We start from the raw sequence: 20,158 nt of genomic DNA, 5'->3' as shown, positions 1-20,158 counted from the left end.
TAAGTCATTTTTTTGCGGCCTGCTCTTTGTCATTTCAAAACATGTATCTCTCTGACTTTCTATCCTCTGAGACTGTATTATGTATTATGTTCAGATGTTAATTAAAATATGTCACTCATTCATAAAGAAGAAAGCTTTGTAACTGTCCCAATTAGTGAAGAGTGTGTCGTTTCTACTACACTTCTTTCCCCCCCGAGGTCCGCAGAGCAGTTGAAAAGGCTGCTGAGGTCCCTGTATATGAATGTAAACCTGTGACAAAAAGTTCACCAGAAATTTTTCCTTCATGGTGTGGTAGGCTTTGTTTCTATTGGTTGCATAAAGGTACGTCACAGTGCCCAAAGTTCAAACCAGTCAAACTTTGACCACTGCATGTGCAAGTACTCCTTGCTCAGGCTGCACTTTGCTCGGTGCAGCGGGAAATCATTATTACGCGGAGCAGGCAATACACATGAATGGGTTTCATGGAAGGACCTTAAGAATGGACTGATTATGTTTTAAGGGAACCAAATTCAGGCTTAGCAAAACAAATAGATTAAAGGTCATGACTATCAGAAAGTGTTGGTGAGACCGGGATGTGTCACGTGGAACAAGTAGTGAGTCACATGGCTCATGTTTTATTTAACTGATTCATTGCAGCGGGAGAATGTTATTGTAGTTTGGCATTGCAATAATCCACAATAATAATCCAATCCACAATAATTCTTGCCAATTTGAGCTCTCTACTACAACTCTCAATTACCCAATCACACACACATTCATAAAGTATTTTTATTAAACAAAAAACAAATGATCTGCTCTACCCCTGGGTGTCTACTCAAGTATCCTAACAGCCCAATCCATCCATCCATCCATCCATCCATCCATTCGCTTCCGCTTATCCTTTTCAGGGTCGCGGGGGGCGCTGGAGCCTATCCCAGCTGTCATAGGGCGAGAGGCGGGGTACACCCTGGACAGGTCGCCAGTCTGTCGCAGGGCCAACACATAGGGACAGACAATCATTCGTGCTCACATTCACTCGCACATTCACACCTAATGGCAATTTGGATTTTCCAATTAACCTATCCCCACAAGCTGCATGTCTTTGGACGGTGGGAGGAAGCCGGAGTACCCGGAGTGAACCCACGCAAACACGGGGAGAACATGCAAACTCCACACAGAAAGACCCCGGCCTGATGTTGGAATTGAACTCAGGACCTTCTTGCTGTGCGGCAACAGTGCTGTATTTGAAATTTAAACATTTGCTCTAGCCATTTCTAAAAACGTGAGCATCACCTGATGTGTGTTTAGTGAATATTGGAGCCGATACTGATTAAAGTGACAAGTAAAGGACTAGATGTTGCATTGCACTCTGTCGGATGTGTTTTCATCCTGGCACAGGGCTACTATGAATGAGAGTCTTCTTGGGGGTTGCTGTGCCAATTGGTAAAGAACGTGGGCAGCATGTGTCCCCTGACCAGATGGAAAAGTGTGACTCAGGGACATGAATGCGTATGTTTTACTTAAGCACTAGAAAAAAAGCTTCTGGGCTCCTGGCTACCAGGTACTTCACTAATGTGTGAGTACTACACACAATGGTAACAGTTATATGTCCTATGCATATGTCCTTGTAGAATCAAGTCTATTTTAGTTCCTCCCTTTAATATAGTAACATTCTTATGAATCGTAAGGTTCCTACCTTGGGGGGCTTCTTATTTTAAAAATGGCAATGACACACACACATGCAAGAAAATTCTGTGATTCATGCTTCATTGTTATTCTCACGTCTAAATAAACACACACCACATAATTGCAATACACCATTGAGTTCATAATAATCAGGGCTTCATTTGTGCTTTTTTGAGACCAGCAACAATGTGACTCAATTCACCTTTTCATCAAAATCATTATTGTTATTACTGTAGTACTATTTTAGTTGTTCAATCAACACTTTATCGGCACCAATCAATGTTTCAAGTTTCTGATTTACATGTTAAAGTCTAAAAATAATAGTTACATGATAAAACATCCATCAGTAAATAAAATTTCAATGCACGTCTGCTGTGTTGGTATTTTTTCCTGCATCATCATAATAATGTCAGTGATAACATTCTTGTGATATCATAGCTTTGGAATATGTTTGAAAAAGAAAAAAAAATGTTTGTGTTGATATAAAATTAACTTCTGGAACAAATGGTAGGCGTTTCAAGTATTTCTTTATTACTTTATGCAATATAACAAAATTATTTTCAAGTTAGGTTTGCTCTTAGACAAATTTAAGTTACTCATGTTGGTTTCCTTTTGACAGTTTTTAAGAATTAGCCACCTTTTGGTTAATGATAACAAAATTTGTAGTGGTTAGTGTTACACAAGTCAGTAGTTACACAAGTAGACATTTCTTCTTTACTTTCTAGAATCACAACAGAACTCTTTAGTATAAAACATGACCAGTTAGCAGTTACAAATACTGTTTTATACTAAAGAGTTCTGTTGTGATTCTAGAAAGTAAAGAAGAAATGTAGAGTAGTCACATCATGCTGTCATACATTTATTGCAGGTTTCGGCACAACAAATCTTTTGAGCTTTTCTCATTTCAAGAAAAGAATTCCAGTAGAAACAAAAAGGATATGCAACAAAGCAACACAAACTTTATACTGTAACCACCCATATGGGAAAAGAAATAGGAAAAACTTATAAAAGACTTGCATCAGCTTTAGCTTGCTTGATATAGTGAATCATATAAGGCTTATATGATTTACTAATCTCATTACTTTCATATATTGTTCTAGGAAGTATCCAAAACATACAAGTATTCAAAACATACAAGTTCCATTTATATAATTTTTCAAGGGATCTTATATCTTATATGTTTTCACTCTTGTATGCTTTTCACACAAGACAAATACAAACCTTATAAGATTTATATATATCTTTTCCATATGGGCAGAGTCAACAACATGTTAGAGTTCAATAGTAATGGTCTCATCAGTTCAAAAGCCACAGCTTGCTTTTTGGAAATTGAAAGGACAATCCAGTAGCAATCAAGTAGTAATTGGGGTAAATTAATACTTTCACTTCTTCTTCTCATTTATATTCATGCAATGTATCTTCCTTTTATTCTCTGTTTTCAACTCTTCCGTCCTCGCATTTCAGTTGTGATTCATACTTGATAACGGCAGTGAAATGTTTCTTAGCTGGGTTCTTTGTGTACATATTAAATCAATGAGCTAACTTCATGGGATCTCAGTTGGAAACGTAGAATTTCTGTGGGCATACATTAGATGTGACAGAACCTTTATTTCTACTTTTGCAAGAGAATAACGTTTATCTCCTTGGTGATGCATGCCCCTCGTTTATCTCTTGCGCCTGTCACCCAATTATTCCGTATCATTAAAGCTCCTGATCGCCTCTGAAATTGCACATTAAACATCACGTGCTTTTCCAGCGAGTCACACATTCACGAGTCACACCTTGAAGTGGATAAGAAGATGTACATCCTAAATTACACATACACACACACACACACACACACACACACACACACACACACACACACACACACACACACACAATGAATGCATTTTCCCTGTCAGACAAGCAGGTGATCACTAGAAGGAGGTCAGTATAACAGACCTCTGCTTGAGTACACCATGGTATTATTACTATGAAAAACTAAAATCAGTGGGGTCACATGTGTCAGAGGAATCACAGCTGGTCATGCAGATTAATCTGGACTATCCGATCGTTCAGTCTGACGTCACCAGCCGTCTCTGGGCCTAAACTGCGCTGCAGGTCCATATATCAAACGATCACTATGGCATTACTGAGAGTTGAAAAACTGTCTAGTCTTTCATCTTTAATAAAATGATCAGCGTTCTGCTCTACCAGGTGTAACAATTCAGTTTAACATCCAGGCATCCATGAAAACGGAATTTATAACATTTAACGGAGTTAGAATTTAGCAGGAAGTTAGCTCGCTAGCTTCGATCTAAATACAATATAGCATGTCCTGACTGTGGGGTTTTGGAAACAAATTAAAACGTACAGCTCTGTTATCACGTCCAACATAAATGAAGACAGAAGACTAAACAGCAGTGACGTTTGTAGGGTTACTGAAGTTTGGCTAGCTGGTATATAATGATATGCTACGTGACCGCTAGCGACACAGCTATGTTAGCATAATATAAACAAGCTAACTTTTTTCCACTCAATAAAAGTTAACGTGAGTGTTCTCGTGGTCAGGAACAAATGTAATCGCATGGCAGGATGCTGTAAAAGGACCAAACTTCAGCCAGGAGAACAACTGAGATAATCCATCCACAATACGAGGTTAGTCATTCATACACTGCTGCATGGGCTGGGCTGTAGTTACATCCTAAGGTTTTAAAAACTGAGCTTAAATAAATGATTAGCGGTAATAAAAGCCGAGGGAGGTCAACAGTGATCACTGACTGTTTTAGGAGCTTTTTGAGATTAAATAGAAGAAAATACAAAACATTAAACATGTTAACAACACAAAAGCCATATTAAACGCAGACTACTTTAGGCCCGGAAGTAGGTTTCGTCACGTCATCACTTAACAACTGGATTGTGTAACTCTGTCGATTTAAAATCCACCGCTGTTTTTGAAGAAGATAGTTGAGAAAATGAAAGAAATACAAGGATGGAAACTGAGACAGAAAGCTGTTAAGATGAAAAAGAACAGAGTGAGATTACTGTGTGTGTGTTTCTACTTTCATTATGCCTCTCTTCTTTTTAGGGATGGCATTATTTTTTCATGCCTCTGTTGTAATTTAGTTTTAATGCCAATTATTTTTTAGCAAGAAAGATCTGGAAACTGAAATCTTAGTAGAGAAATGGAACTCAGCATGTGGTGGATTGTGAATGTATTTCTGAGATATAACTATAACTGATTAATGCAGCATGTGTAACTCCTACCTCCTACATCTCCAGAGTGTATCTTAAATTAAACAATCAAGGTGTGGTTGAAGTGCAGATTTTCAGCTTTAATCGACAGGCTTTAACAAAACTATTGCAATAACTGTTTATGAACTACATCTATTTTTACTCAGTTTATCAATTTCAGAGGCTCAAAAGTAACTGGCCAGGGTAACATACAGTAAGACTGTTTTTTCCTCTCCACCTTACTATGGTGGAGTGATTTGATGACTTTTTTTTTAGGTTGTCCTAGGTGATGTGTCAGATGAAGTCCAGTTCACCCTGCTGGTGATAGGATTTCTGGGTTCCCACCCTGGAGTCAGGCCTGGTAGGGAGCTTAAGGTAAGGATAGGTCTTAACCTATAAGGGCTGGCTGAGGGGGCCCTCCTGTGAGCCCACCACCCACAAGAGGAACCATAGTGCTTGTGTGGATTGTGCATTGGCTGGTGGTCAAGGGCGGGAGCAGTGGCGATCAGATCTCTGAAGCTGTGTTTTTCTGGAAAGGCAGCTAATTTTGTTACTAGATGAAGTGCCTTCATCATTTCAAATGTTAGTAAGTAAAGACAGTATTTCGAATTTTGTTGTTCCACTGGAATTTATTCAATAAAGAAAGAAACTGAAATTTTACATTCGCCTTAGTGACTCATAATCATAAGTCATAGTGCTGTGAATGAAATATGGTTGTGGTAGACTGGCAATTTAGGAATGGACAAAATGCCTACGGCATACATAAATTCAATTAAAAAAAATTTAATTTAAAACCGACAACAACATTAGTGTTGAGATTTGGGTTGTGAGAGCCACCTCAGAAGTTCACTCTGACACCTCTGCCTTTCTAAATGGAGTGACAGTAACTGCGTGTGTATATGTAAGTGTATAAAAACTGCAGACAGTAAGATTAACAGCAACAGTATTTTGTCTATATCCGCCATTGTAGAAATTCATCTCATGTAAACAATAATGTGGCGCACACCTCTGATATTGCGTGACTAAATCTCTGTTTTCCTCGTCCACATGTAAACGCAAAAACTGAGTTTTTTCAGTGATCCAAAACGCAGTTTAAGTGTGGATGAAAGACCCAAACACATAGAAAAGCTGTGTTTTCATAAATATCCTTGTACGTGTGGATGTAGCCCAAGGCTGGCTATGGGAACACGACATGTCACCTCTCTGTTGAAGGAAAAGCCTGAAGTAGTGTGTGAGGTCAGAGGGATACTGGTTAAGTGTAGTCAGGCTTGTATCTTCCTGTCGTAAATTCTTCTATTTTTGGCTTGCAAGTTGTGATTCGTGGAACTGATGTAAACATGGCGACGTTACCGTGATCCTATTGGCTCAAATGATTGAAAAGATCAATCATGCAAATTGGCCAATACAAAGTTACAGCCCCTCAGTTTAAAGGGAAAATGGACATTTCCAAAACTTGATAATGCACGAGAAAAAAAATGCCCAATGTACATGAGTTTGTTGATAATTCTTCAAGAAATATATAAGAAACATACATTTTTAGGCATGTAAATAAAGTTAAATAATTTCTGCTGTTCAGTACCTAAGAAATTTCAACTGACAGGTGGTGCCAAAATGGGCTGAATGGTGAAACACCTGGCTATCTATTCATTAAAAGTGCTATAACTTTTCACTGTTTCAGTTCGGAAGCACAAATTTCACATGTTCATATGTTGATTACTGGATTTCTGGACTTGTCTTCCGAAGCATATTTTCAAAGTGGTCATATGCAATCAAATCAAAAATAAATTAGGTGGGGAAATAATCTATGTTGTAAGTTTCAGCCTCAGTAACTTTGACACGGTGACAAATGCTATAATATTTACACCTTTGATGAAATCTCACAATTGTTAGCTTTATTTTGGTACCAAAATTGTTTATATAGAGCTTGTATTTGCAGAGAAATACTCTATTCAATTTGTGCATGTCATTTTCGTGCAGGGACATCAGAAAGATACCCTGGGTATGTTGAACTTGCTCTTTAGTGAACGGCTCATATCTGCATCTTGCTTCATTCTGCTCATTAATAAATTGTTCGATCACTTTTGAGCCTCTGAAAATGGGAAACTGTATGCTGCAAAAAAGGCTGTCATTCCTAAGTTTACACCTTTTGAATCAGAGCTGAAAGTATGCACATAAGTTACATCTTTATTGCTTGATTAGAAATAACTTGTGGTGGTGTATAAAAAAAATTGTAACTGTCACAAGCTTGACTTAGCTCTAAATACAATTGGGCCAAAGGAACATTATTCACTGTTGCAATACAGAAAGATTAAGATGTATTTTTGAAGACATGAGAAGATTATTTCAAAAGAAATTCTAGACCATAGCTATTTCAGCTTGTTGGTATGCAAAAAGAAGACAAATGTAATAAAAATCAGCTGCTCCACCCCCAGCCTCTGCTTCTGTCTCTTCCCCTCAATCTCTCCATGTTTTCTTTGAAATGAGGACAGAAACTGTAGGGTGTGGGGATGCTCCAGAGAGCTCCATAGAAAATGTATTTGCAGCTCTTGGTGTTGGCCAGCCAAAAATGCTTAAGCACTTTCTTTTATGGTGGGATGTCAAATGGATGTGTCATGCTTCATGAAAATAATTTGTCAGTTCTGTTTCTGTTACCAGCTGTGCATTCTCTGTGTGTGTGTGAGCTTGTGTTACCAAGCCATGTGTATTGGTTTATATTTGATATAACAAATATCCTTGTATATTTAGTAACATCTGTGCACGTACAGTATGCATTTGTTTGGACACAAGAGTGCATGCCTTTACTCTTCTTACTGTCTGTAATTTTACATAACTACATTTAAATGTGTGTCTGTGCATATATGTTATTGTGGCAAATCTATTTAGTCAAAAAATGGACATAAGATGTAGAAATATTAGTGTTTATCTGAGACTTAAAAAAAAGGAGGTGTTCAACAGACAAAACATAATGGCTTCTCGAAAACCTTTTTTCTTTTTCTAGCTAACATTGAGTATCTTCCCTCTTCTGCCTCAAAGGATCCCGGGAAATGCAGTCCCCCAATGAAAACATACAGTAAACGCTCTTTCTTAGCAGAAGCCCAACTCTATAACCAACAGCTCAATAAACATATGGCTAGCAACAAATCACCCACAATAACCAAAATATGCTGTCATCAAATCAAATCAAATAAAGTTCAACAAAGTCACAACATATGTACTTATCCAGTAGTGAACCAGCAGAGTACATTTTGTTGTTCGCTGTAAGAAAGACAACTTCCTTACTAGTATCATATTGTAACTTGTACAGCACTTTAGGAGCACCTTTGCACTTTAGTGAAAGCATTTTAACTGGCACTTTATTTTACATCGCACATCGCATTGATTTGCACATTATTTATTAAATATTTATTGAGTATTTTAATAACTAGAAGGTAGCCTTTGTTCCAGGTCCTCATTAAGAAGTGTGGTGGTTGTCTGTGAGGAGGACAGAGTTGTTACTGGGAGCAAATAAAGTCTGTCAGGTCTACTATTAAGGAAAACAAAGTCTAGAGGTAAAGGTTGGCGCAAAGAAATTGCTGTTGAGATGTGATTACTCACCTGTCTTTTCTGTAGGGTCCAGGGTGTTTGGGCAAATGTTTCCCCAAGGGGCCAGACACCATTTAAAGGTTCCGGCAGAGGCCATGGGTTAAGGGAGTGTGGGGAATCTCTCTCCATGGGTTTCATAATAGTTGTGGTGTATGGTTAAAATAAAAATAAAAAAATCATATGAGAATGGTAAAATGTATGTATATATTTGTTTATTAAAAGGGTGTGTTGTAAAATGTTGGTGAAATGTCAGAATTTGGAAAACTCACCTGACAGTAAAAATAATGGTTTAGTCCTAAACATCTGAAAGTATTTAAGGCTGTCATTTGTCATTAGACAGGACAGTGTTTGTCAGTGCTCTTAGAAGGCTTGACATGCCAGTGATTGTCATGGCTATAGAGATACGTGGGCAAGTAAATGCCTCTTGCTTCCGCCATACTGTGTCTCCGTCGTTGTCAAGAGATTTTTGTTTTTATATAATTTGACCAGCTTCATGAAATGTGTTTTTCTGTTGTTTAAGCAATCTAAATGTCTTATATACCTTGTTTAAAGGCTGTAATCCCATAGATAATAAGCAGATTTACGGAAGTAGCAGTATGCTTCGTCAATATGCTAGCGGAGGAGATTATCCCCACTGCGAGAGTCACCACATTCCCAAACCAGAAACCGTGGATGGACAGATCGATCCGCACTGCAGTAAACGCCAGGACCGCCTCCTACAACGCGGGTCTCGCCACTGGCGATATGAGCGCCTACAAAGCGGCCTCATACGGCGTGCAGCGTGCGGTGAGAGATGCCAAATGCCGGTACCGGGAATGTGTGGAGTCCCACTTCCACCAGGGCGACACACGGAGTATGTGGCATGGACTACGCACCATTACGGACTACAAAGCCAGGGACACTGCGCTGATCAATGCTGACTCTGCATTCACCAACGAGCTGAATCAGTTCTACGCCCGTTTCGAGGTTAGCCAGGCGGCTAATGCTATCTACCGCCTGACTACCGAGGACAGTGACGTCATCAGCGAGAGACCGGTGACCAGCATCGTGGAGCATGATGTCCGAGCGGCACTGAGGAGAGTGAACACAAGGAAAGCGGCGGGGCCAGACGGCATCACCAGCCGTCTGCTGCGCTGCTGTGCTGACCAGCTAGCAGGTGTGTTCACTTACATCTTCAACGAGTCCCTGGCGAAGTCTGTGGTCCCCACATGCTTCAAAAGATCCACCATCATCCCTGTGCCCAAGAACAGCAAACCCTCATCCCTGAACGATTACCGGCCAGTTGTACTGACCTCGGTAGTAATGAAGGTGTTTGAGAGGCTGCTGAAGAACATCATCTCCTCCTCCATCCCAGACACCACAGATCCGCTGCAGTTCGCCTACAGATCCAACAGATCCACAGAGGATGCCATCGCCCACGTCCTACACACCACTCTCAGCCACATGGACAAGAAACAGGGTAACTATGTGCGAATGCTGTTTGTTGATTACAGTTCAGCGTTTAACACAATAGTGCCCTGCAGACTGTTCACAAAGCTGAGGGATCTGGGACTTAACAGCCGTTTGTGTGCATGTGTGTTGGACTTCCTCACTGGCAGAACTCAGGTGGTGAGGGTGGGCAGGTGCTTCTCCAACAGCATCACCATCAACACAGGAGCACCTCAGGGATGTGTCCTCTCGCCACTGCTCTACTCCCTCTACACTTCAGACTGTGTGGCCACCCATGGCTCCAACACCATTGTGAAGTTTGCTGACGACACAGTGGTGTTGGGTGCCATCTCCAACAACGATGAGATGGCCTACATGGATGAAGTGAAGAATCTGGCATCGTGGTGCCAGGACAACCACCTCCAGCTGAACGTCAGCAAGACCAAGTGGTGGACTTCAGAAGGGGTCAGCACAGAGACTACAAGCCCATTATCATCAATGGAGCTCCAGTGGAGAGGGTGCAGTCCTTCAAGTATCTTGGTGTCCACATCTCCTCAGACCTGACATGGGCTGCCCACATTCAGGTCCAGACCAAAAAGGCTAGGCAGCGCCTGTATCACCTACGACAACTGAGGAAGTTCAGGGTCTCTCCAGAGATCCTCAGGATTTTCTATACAGGCGCTGTGGAGAGCATCCTCACACAGAACATGACATCGTGGTTTGGGACCAGCTGTGTGAAGGACCAAAAAGCTCTCCAGAGAGTGATCCGTACAGCAGAACACTGCTGCAGGATTGCTCTCCCCCCGCTTCAGGACACCTACACCAGGAGATGCCGGACTAGAGCAGCGCAGATACTGAAGGACCCGTCCCATCCTGGCAACAAACTGTTCCAACTTCTGCAATCTGGTAGAAGGTTCTGCATCATCCGGGCAAGGACAGAGAGACTCAAGAGGAGCTTCTATCCCCAAGCCATCCGGGCCCTAAACACACACACCCGCCCTCTCACATCATCTATAATTGACTGAGTCAGGACTCTTCCAGACACTAAACCACTGGCGTGCACAGATAGAGACGAGGTGGTGCTGAAGCACTTGCCCTTTTGCCCTCAGTCCAAAAAAGTGCCCTTTTGAAAGACGTGATTTTTTATTTTTTTAAAGCTGCGCGATTTAAAAAGGTGTGAAAATAATGGCTTGATTTGTGCCCCTTCTTCAAAGACACCCGAACCCTGTCGCTTTTTCACTGTCACCGTGTCACGTGAACACGCTTGCAGTTCATTTGTTGTGAGGCGTGTAGCAGCGGCATGACATAGGACTACTTGGAGTAGGCATAGTAGGCTAACTATAGCGACTGGGAGCCACGGCGGACAACACGGCAGCTCTTTCCCTTCCCAACCAGTCAGGTAACCCATGAATCGAGTGAAATTATTCTGTTTGCCCTCTAAGACCAACCTGCAATTGTTTTGTTGTGAAGTAGCCTGTCAGAAACTGCACATGACAAACTTTGCCAGCTTGCCCCCTCCATCCATCCATATGGATAAACAAAAAAAACGACACATTTAAAATGTAACCTAAACCATTTAGGCAACCCCACTCTCCATCAATTCCAACCTTTTTGCATACACTATTGAAAATATCACGTTATGCTATAGGCTACATGCCGTTAGGCAGAGGGCTCTTTTGAGCCCATTTTTCGTTACAAATTTTAGGATGATCTCACGGAAATCTGTGAATAAATACAAAGTTTTCAAACTGAAGTCAGTGACGGGAAGACATCACACTTTTTAGAGATGGAACTGCAGAAAAACCTAAAACCTTGACATGATTATGAATAATAGAATTATGGACGTTTCTCCGTTTTTGTGGATTAGCCTTTCCATAACTAACGTCAACTACTGTCCTACTTTGGTAAGATTGAAATTAATGTTTTTGACTGTCTTTAGTAGGTGTCTCCTGTGAGAAAGTTAGAACACCGTCCAACTGTCTAAAGATGCAGTCTTTAGCCTAACTGGTTGTTACTGACTCAGCGATGCTCGCAGACATTTACGCACTGTGTTGTGACCTGATTGTGACAGAACAGTGACGTTGTTATTGGTAGTTTGAAGGGTACGGTGTTGGGGGTGGTGCATGTTAAAAGTTTTGAGAAGCACTGGTTAGACATGTTAATTTTTTTTGGTGTAACATATTGGCAACATTAACACATTAATTTGCTAAAGGAAAAATAGGCAGTTCCCAATTGCCTGTGAAAACGACCATTCTGCCCTGTTCTTGTAATGACCACAGTCAGTCTTATTCGTTCTCATACATTTTGGTCTATTTATTTACTAATTTCAGCAAGCATAATGCCTAGGAAAGAGAGGCTGAGAAAGGAGAAAGAAAGGGATCTACTACAACAGGCAGCCCAGGGAAGCAGTTCTCTGCTCTCCTGGATGAAAGCAAAGGAAAATGAAGATGAAAGGTCAGAGTCAAGGGCAGAGTCAGGTTCTATTTTAATGTTTTAATGTAACCTGCTCCTTGCAGTTAATTCTATTGAAAAATCTTAAAAGCTGTTCACACTTAGTTTTTAATGAACTTAATCAGCAGGCATTGAGCTAACTATTATTTTGTACCTACGAAAGTTATTTCTATGTTACAAGACTTGCAGTATGGGTTATTATTAAAACGATCTGTTTAAGCTTATTATTATGATAAATAATAATACTATTATTATTATTATTGCTCCATTGTAGTCAGTCACAGCAGGGAAGCAGCTCTATGCCATCTACCAGCATAGCAGAAGAGGGAGATATAGAAACAGATGAAGCCGCGACCAATGCAGCAACAGGTTCAGTTAGGCCTACAGACACTGATGTAGTGCTCTCTGAAGACCACAATGAGGAAGAACCGATCGATCACATAATGTCAAAGTTAGCAGCTTTACAATACCCAACAGATCCAACACACATCCATACATTTAAAATAAAGCGCAATGACAGATACGTTTCAATGTGCTGCAATGTGGGCCCATGTCAGCCTGATATACCTTACCCCAAAACTGAGGGGAGATCATTCCAGAAACAGTGGTTTTCTGCTAATGTGTGGCTGGAATACTCACCCACTGCTAATTCAATGCATTGTTTTAGTTGTCGGCTTTTCCTCTCGGATGAAAAATATAAAAGCAGAACAGCCTGGACAACTGATGGCATCAGAAAGTGGAGTACTGCTCTTGAAAAAATCAAACAACACTCCAGCGCAGAGATGCACATGACAAGCATGGTTAGATGGATCAATTTCCAGAAAAAGGCCCTTCAGTCTGCATTTGATGTTTCAGACGTAAAAGGGGTGGAAGTTAGAGAGCGAGAGAGGCAGACAAACAAAGAAATCCTGACAAGATTAATTGACCTAACAGTGTATCTTGCACGTCAGGGACAAGCATTCCGAGGTCATGATGGGAGTGAGTCCAGTGATAACCGTGGCAATTTTCGTGAATTAGTCAATGTATTTTCCCGCTACGATAGTGTGCTGAAAATGCATTTGGAAAAAATTGCCACAGTTAAAGCCACCAAGACAAGGCCCCAGGTGTCACTGCTTTCCAACAGAAGTCAAATTGACATCATTGCAGCACTAGGAACTTACATCAGGAAGGAGATACAACGTGAAATAAAAGAGGCTGAAATGTATTCCATTCTACTTGATGAAACCTCTGATGTTTCACACAAAGAGCAAGTGTCATTTGTTGTGCGATATTTTCATCATATGCAAATAAAGGAGAGATACATCGAAGTGTGCAATGTTGATACAACTACAGGCCAGGAGCTGGAGAATACAGTGTTCTTGCTTCTGAAAAAGAATGGCCTAGAGATGAAGAACATGTATGGTCAAGGCTATGATGGAGCAGCCAACATGAGTGGCATGTATAAAGGTCTCCAAGCTAGAATCCGTGCACACAATGAGAAGGCCCTCTATGTGCACTGCAAAGCCCATTGCCTCAATTTGGTACTAGTGGAGGCATCAAAGTCCAGCAAGCATTTTGTGACATTTTTCAACTTGGTGGAGAAATTGTATGCCTTTTGCTCAGGCTCCCCAAAGCGTCATGCTGCCTTGGTCAAATTTCAGGAGTCTCTCTTTCCTGGACAACGTGTTATGGAGCTCCAGCAGCTGTCAGATACTCGATGGGCTTGCAGGGAAAAAGCACTGAAGGCACTTCAGAGAAATTTGAAAGCCATTTTGATGCTCCTTGATGACATCAGTGACAGTGACCCACCTAACCTGGCCCAAGGTGATGCTCAGATGTACAGAAATGCCATTAATTTTATGTTCATTCTCTGCATGGAAATCACCACACCAGTATTCGAAGTCACTGCTTTGGCATCAGATTCTCTGCAGGAAGAAGGGTTGGACCATTCCACTGCCTACAAAGTAATTGATGGTGTGCTTCACACATTGCAAACCATGAGGTCTGAGGAGAAATTTGGAGAGATATTTAGATGTGCATCAGAGAAGGCAGAGAGTTTCAACATTCCAGTACCTACCGTGGTGCCTGGTCAGGAGAGAAAGCGGAAAGTTCCAGTGCGTTTCCAACACAGCACCACAGTGTCTCAAGTAGGTGCTCAGTTTGAGTCAGTGGAGGCATATTTCAGGAGTGGTGTATATTTCACCTTTCTGGACATCATGACTGGGGAACTGAACAGGAGGTTCAAAGGGGACAATACTGGAAGCCCAACGGCCAGAATCATTCAGTCCCTCCAGCCCTTAACTGTGCATGCTAACTGGGTAGGCCCACCAAACCCAGAAGCCATTGAAGCTGTCCACATCCTCTGTGAATTCTATGGAGAAGATGAGGACCAGCTCAAAACAGAATTAAAGGTCTTCCACTCCAGCTTTAGTTCAAAAGACCTCAGAGAAATATTTCTGATACTGAGGGAAAACAATGGCCAGCTGATCTTTCCTGCCTTTGTCAAAATGATTCAGATCTATGCAACACTACCAGTGACAACTGCGACAGTTGAAAGATCCTTTTCAAAGCTAAAAATAATCAAAAATAAACTAAGAAGTTTGTGTGGAGAAGAAAGGTTGTCTGATCTCCTCTTGTTGGCCATTGAGAAAGATGTGGAGATCAATTACAACGAGGTCATCAATATCTACAAAGACATGGCACCAAGAAGGATGCTTCTTTAGAGCCGTACACTCCATTTAATGGACACTTGAGAATATGTATGTATATAGTTTAGAGTTGGATACAGATTTAATCTTTTTGTGGTGTGATTTTTGATTTTTAGAGAATGTTTTGAAATAAAAGTCAAATTGCATTTAACCTGTGCGATTTTTTTTATTATAAAAAGAAAAGGTTTTCCACATATGCAAAAAGTGCCCTTTTTTCCCCCTGGAGCACTTGCCCCCCAAAATGTCTGTGCACGCCACTGCACTAAACCAAGGCACAATGTACATTTCAATTCCTTTAATTTTAAATATGTTTATATTGTCTATCCTGTAAAATAGTCAGATGTCTATTCATATTAATGCACAGAATTCACCTGCTTTTGCTGCTACTACTGCACATTCACCCAATGTATATACTATGCCAACTTCTATATATATATATATATATACATATATATATACATATATATATATATATATACATATATATATATATATATACATATATATATATATATATATATATATATATATATATATATATATATATATATATACATATATATATATATATATATATATATATAGAAGTTGGCATAGTATATACAGCAGCTGGATAGCGTAGTGGTTAGACTACACGCCTTTGGAACAGAGGATCGCAAGTTCGATTCCTGCCTGGGGCGTCTGTATCCAGTAAGGGTCCTAAGGCTAGACCCCCTATGCTAAGCAAGCCTACCGCAGACATGAGCGAGACAGATAAATATGAAGGCATGCCGGCTCGGACGTCGCCCGGATCAACAAGGTCCGCGTCAGGTGTTGAGGAACCAGGGCACCCTGACGAAAAGTGGGCTACTGGAACAAGAAGGCATCGGTGGGCAAGGGACGAAAACAGGGCGTTGTTGGAATGCTACTACGCAAGTAACCCCGGCGGAAGGGGCTACATGAATAGGATGAGGGACCTATGGATTCTTCGATACCCAACATCCACAATGACGGCGAAACAACTAGTAGCTCAGTGTTCCAACATTCGAAAGAAGGGACTGCTCTCACAGCTAGAGATTGACGAGGTACAACACAAATGCTACGGCAAGGAGGAGTCAGGACGCCAGGTCAGGGGGGAGATATCATCACCCCCACCCGAGATTGGGTACATAGCCCCAAGTGCGATAGGAGAAGGATCGTTGAGTGCGAGAGGAGCTGACCTGAAAAATAGGATCATGGCCAAGCTTGAAACCTGGATCCCCCGTAGCCGGTTACCAAGATTACGTGAAGTACCCTCAGAAGGTCTGCTAGATGATGTTAATGCAGCACTACGGGCAATACCTACAACCACGATTACCGACACTAACAAGCTGATCTACAATACGGCAGCAGTGATCAGTGAGATGCTTGGCTACAAGTTGAACAGCCACAAGGGGCAGTACCCTCCATGGAGAAGGAGGCTAGAGGGCAAGATCAAAGTAGCACGGAGGGAGGTTAGCCAACTAACGGAGTTGCAGAAAGGTGCGACAAATAAGGTGCCTAAGAAATACAGCAAGCTGTCCATACCTGAGGCCTTGGAAACTGCCAAGCAAAGACTCACAGCCTTGGCCAGCCGTGTGAGGAGGTACACCAGAGAGATAGAAGGCAGGAGAATAAACCAGCTGTTCTCCACAGAACCAGCAAAGGTGTACTCTCAGTGGCAAGGGAACAATGAGAGAACAGCACCACCAAGGCTGGAGATGGAGCAATACTGGAAGAGCATATGGGAGAAGGATGCAACCCATAACGGCAATACTCAGTGGCTAGTGGATCTGAGGGCAGACCACAGCGACCTCCCTGAACAGGGTCCAGTAACCATCACAGTGGCAGATATCCAAGAAAGGGTCTCCAGTATGAAGAGTTGGACAGCACCAGGGCCCGACATGGTTCACGCCTACTGGCTGAAGAAGCTGACTGCACTCCACGAGCGTCTGGCAGCACAAATGAACCAGCTGCTAGTTAACGAGAGACACCCGGAATGGCTAACTGAAGGCCGGACGGTCCTGATCCCCAAGGACCCCAAGAAGGGACCGGTCCCCTCCAACTACCGACCAATAACCTGCCTCAGTACTACATGGAAGCTCCTGTCAGGCATCATATCGGCTAAGATGAACAGGCACATGGGTCAATACATGAGCGGGACACAGAAAGGAATTGGCAAGAATACCAGAGGTGCAAAACACCAGCTACTGGTAGACAGAACAATCAGCCGAGACTGCAAGACCAGACTGACCAACCTGTGCACTGCCTGGATTGATTACAAGAAGGCCTATGACTCAATGCCCCACAGCTGGATACTGGAATGCCTAGAATTGTACAAGATCAATGGGACCCTAAGAGCCTTCATCAGGAACTCAATGGGGATGTGGCGTACAACACTAGAGGCCAACTCCAAGCCCATAGCACAAGTTACCATCAAGTGCGGGATCTACCAAGGAGATGCTCTGTCCCCACTGCTGTTCTGCATAGGCCTGAACCCCCTCAGTGAGATCATTAACAAGACTGGCTACGGATACCGACTACGGAACGGAGCAGTTGTCAGCCACCTCCTGTACATGGATGACATCAAGCTGTATGCCAAGAGTGAACGAGACATCGATTCACTGATCCACACTACCAGGCTATACAGCAATGACATTGGAATGTCGTTCGGACTGGAGAAGTGTAGTCGGATGGTAACAAAGAGAGGGAAGGTAGTCAGAACTGAGGGGATTGAACTACCAGAAGGCAACATTGCAGACATAGAGGACAGTTACAAGTACCTGGGGATCCCGCAGGCAAATGGGAACCATGAAGAGGCCGCTAGAAAGGCTGCAACCACCAAGTACCTGCAGAGGGTCAGGCAAGTCCTGAGGAGTCAGCTGAATGGTAAGAACAAGATCCGGGCCATCAACACGTACGCCCTGCCCGTGATCAGGTACCCTGCTGGGGTAATAGGCTGGCCAAAGGAGGAGATAGAAGCCACTGACATAAAGACAAGAAAGCTCCTTACCATGCATGGAGAGTTTCACCCCAAGTCCAGCACCCTGAGGCTGTACGCTAAGCGGAAGGAAGGGGGCCGGGGACTGGTGAGTGTCAGCACCACAGTCCAGGATGAGACAAGGAACATCCAAGAATACATTGGGAAGATGGCCCCAACTGACCGAGTGCTCAGTGAATACCTCAGGCAGCAGAAACCCAAGAAAGAGGAGGGAGACGAGGAACCATCATGGAAGGACAGGCCCCTGCACGGTATGTACCACCGGCAGATAGAGGAGGTGGCTGATATCCAGAAATCCTACCAGTGGCTGGACAAAGCTGGACTGAAAGACAGCACAGAGGCACTAATCATGGCAGCACAAGAACAAGCTCTGAGTACAAGATCCATAGAGGCTGGGGTCTATCACACCAGGCAAGACCCCAGGTGCAGGCTGTGTAAAGATGCCCCAGAGACAATCCAGCACATAACAGCAGGGTGCAAGATGCTAGCAGGCAAGGCATACATGGAACGCCATAACCAAGTGGCCGGCATAGTGTACAGGAACATCTGTGCCGAGTATAACCTAGAAGTCCCGAGGTCAAAATGGGAGATGCCCCCAAGGGTGGTGGAGAATGACCGAGCTAAGATCCTGTGGGACTTCCAGATACAGACGGACAAAATGGTGGTGGCTAACCAACCGGACATAGTGGTGGTAGACAGACAGAAGAAGACGGCCGTAGTGATCGATGTAGCGGTTCCGAATGACAGCAATATCAGGAAGAAGGAACACGAGAAGCTGGAGAAATACCAAGGGCTCAGAGAAGAGCTCGAGAGGATGTGGAGGGTGAAGGTAACGGTGGTCCCCGTGGTAATCGGAGCACTAGGTGCGGTGACTCCCAAGCTAGGTGAGTGGCTCCAGCAGATCCCGGGAATAACATCGGAGATCTCTGTCCAGAAGAGCGCAGTCCTGGGAACAGCTAAGATACTGCGCAGGACCCTCAAGCTCCCAGGCCTCTGGTAGAGGACCCGAGCTTGAAGGATAAACCGCCCGCAGGGGCGCGCTGGGTGTTTTTTTTATATATAATGTTCTTCCTCTACACCCCCCCCAATTGTTTTGCACATGTCGAGGAGCGTGTCAGGCTACATTTCACTGTGTGTTATACTAGTTGAACAGATGTACCGAAAACGATGAAGATCATGAAGACTTCTTTTCCTATTTGTAAGATGAAGATGAAGTGCAGCTAATGATGTAATAACTGAAAATGCGAAAGACAAGTAGTTACTTACTGATGACTAGTACATTTCATTCTCTGTTCAACAGCAGGGACTGTCAAGAGATTTTTGTTTTTATATAATTTGATCAGCTTCATGAAATGTGTTTTTCTGTTGTTTAAGCAATCTAAATGTCTATGTGACTTTTCACCTAATAACTTTTGATGAACTTATTCAGCTACTGAACCATTTCCTCTTTTTGAGAACAAATGTAGAAAGGGGAAATAACCCGTTGCTTTGGGTTTGTGCACAGTCAGTGACGTTGTTACTTTTACACACACACACAGACATGTATAAAAATAAAAGTACGCAGGCAGCAGTGCGCAGTTGCAGGGTGTGTTTGCTGCTCCCCACGCGTGTAAAAACGACTGCAGTCTCTCTGTGTTTTCTAACTCAGGTGTCTTAGCTGAAGAATTACAGGGTGATTTAAAGAAATCCCCTGTCAGTCGTCCTCACTGAAAATGCAACTGTCAATGGCCGCCTTGTTACATTCACCTAAGCAGGAAAGGTAATAGCGACGTGAAACGTCGCCAGTGCAGTGTGGCGTTAATTGCATTATTGTTGCTATATTATACACTTTAGCTTTATGTGCAATGGAAGCACTGCTGAGTGTAACACATTACAGTAACCACATTATTTTTTCTGTGTTGCCACAATGTAATACAGTCCTAAATTCAGGACTCACATTACAGTTACAGTTATTTCACTACGTACATTGCAGTCTTTAAATTACCTGCACAGTAAGTGGATATAAATTTTTTTTCATTTTATCCATTACTGTTTTTTTTGTCACTTTTGAGGGCTACAAACATCAAACATCCTCAAAATCATGAAATTCTCCAGCCTACATACTACTCTGGTAAAGGCAATATGGATCTCT

General features: G+C 42.4%; 1 protein-coding gene across 1 annotated transcript; it reads left to right on the top strand.

Moving 5' to 3' along the window:
• The first annotated feature begins 12,283 nt into the window (after nucleotides 1-12,283).
• Nucleotides 12,284-15,260, top strand: LOC146692685 (zinc finger MYM-type protein 1-like). Its single transcript, XM_085432847.1, has one exon. It carries the CDS (start codon nucleotides 12,642-12,644, stop codon nucleotides 15,042-15,044), a length of 2,403 nt encoding a protein of 800 aa, XP_085288973.1. The 5' UTR covers nucleotides 12,284-12,641; the 3' UTR covers nucleotides 15,045-15,260.
• The last annotated feature ends 4,898 nt before the right edge of the window (nucleotides 15,261-20,158 follow it).

This window comes from Copadichromis virginalis, linkage group LG15 (assembly GCF_057382275.1).
Source record: "Copadichromis virginalis isolate Kocher_CV1m ecotype Utaka linkage group LG15, C_Virginalis_male_GT1.1, whole genome shotgun sequence".
Lineage (NCBI taxonomy): Eukaryota > Metazoa > Chordata > Actinopteri > Cichliformes > Cichlidae > Copadichromis > Copadichromis virginalis.
This window is presented reverse-complemented; position numbering and strand designations above follow the sequence as displayed.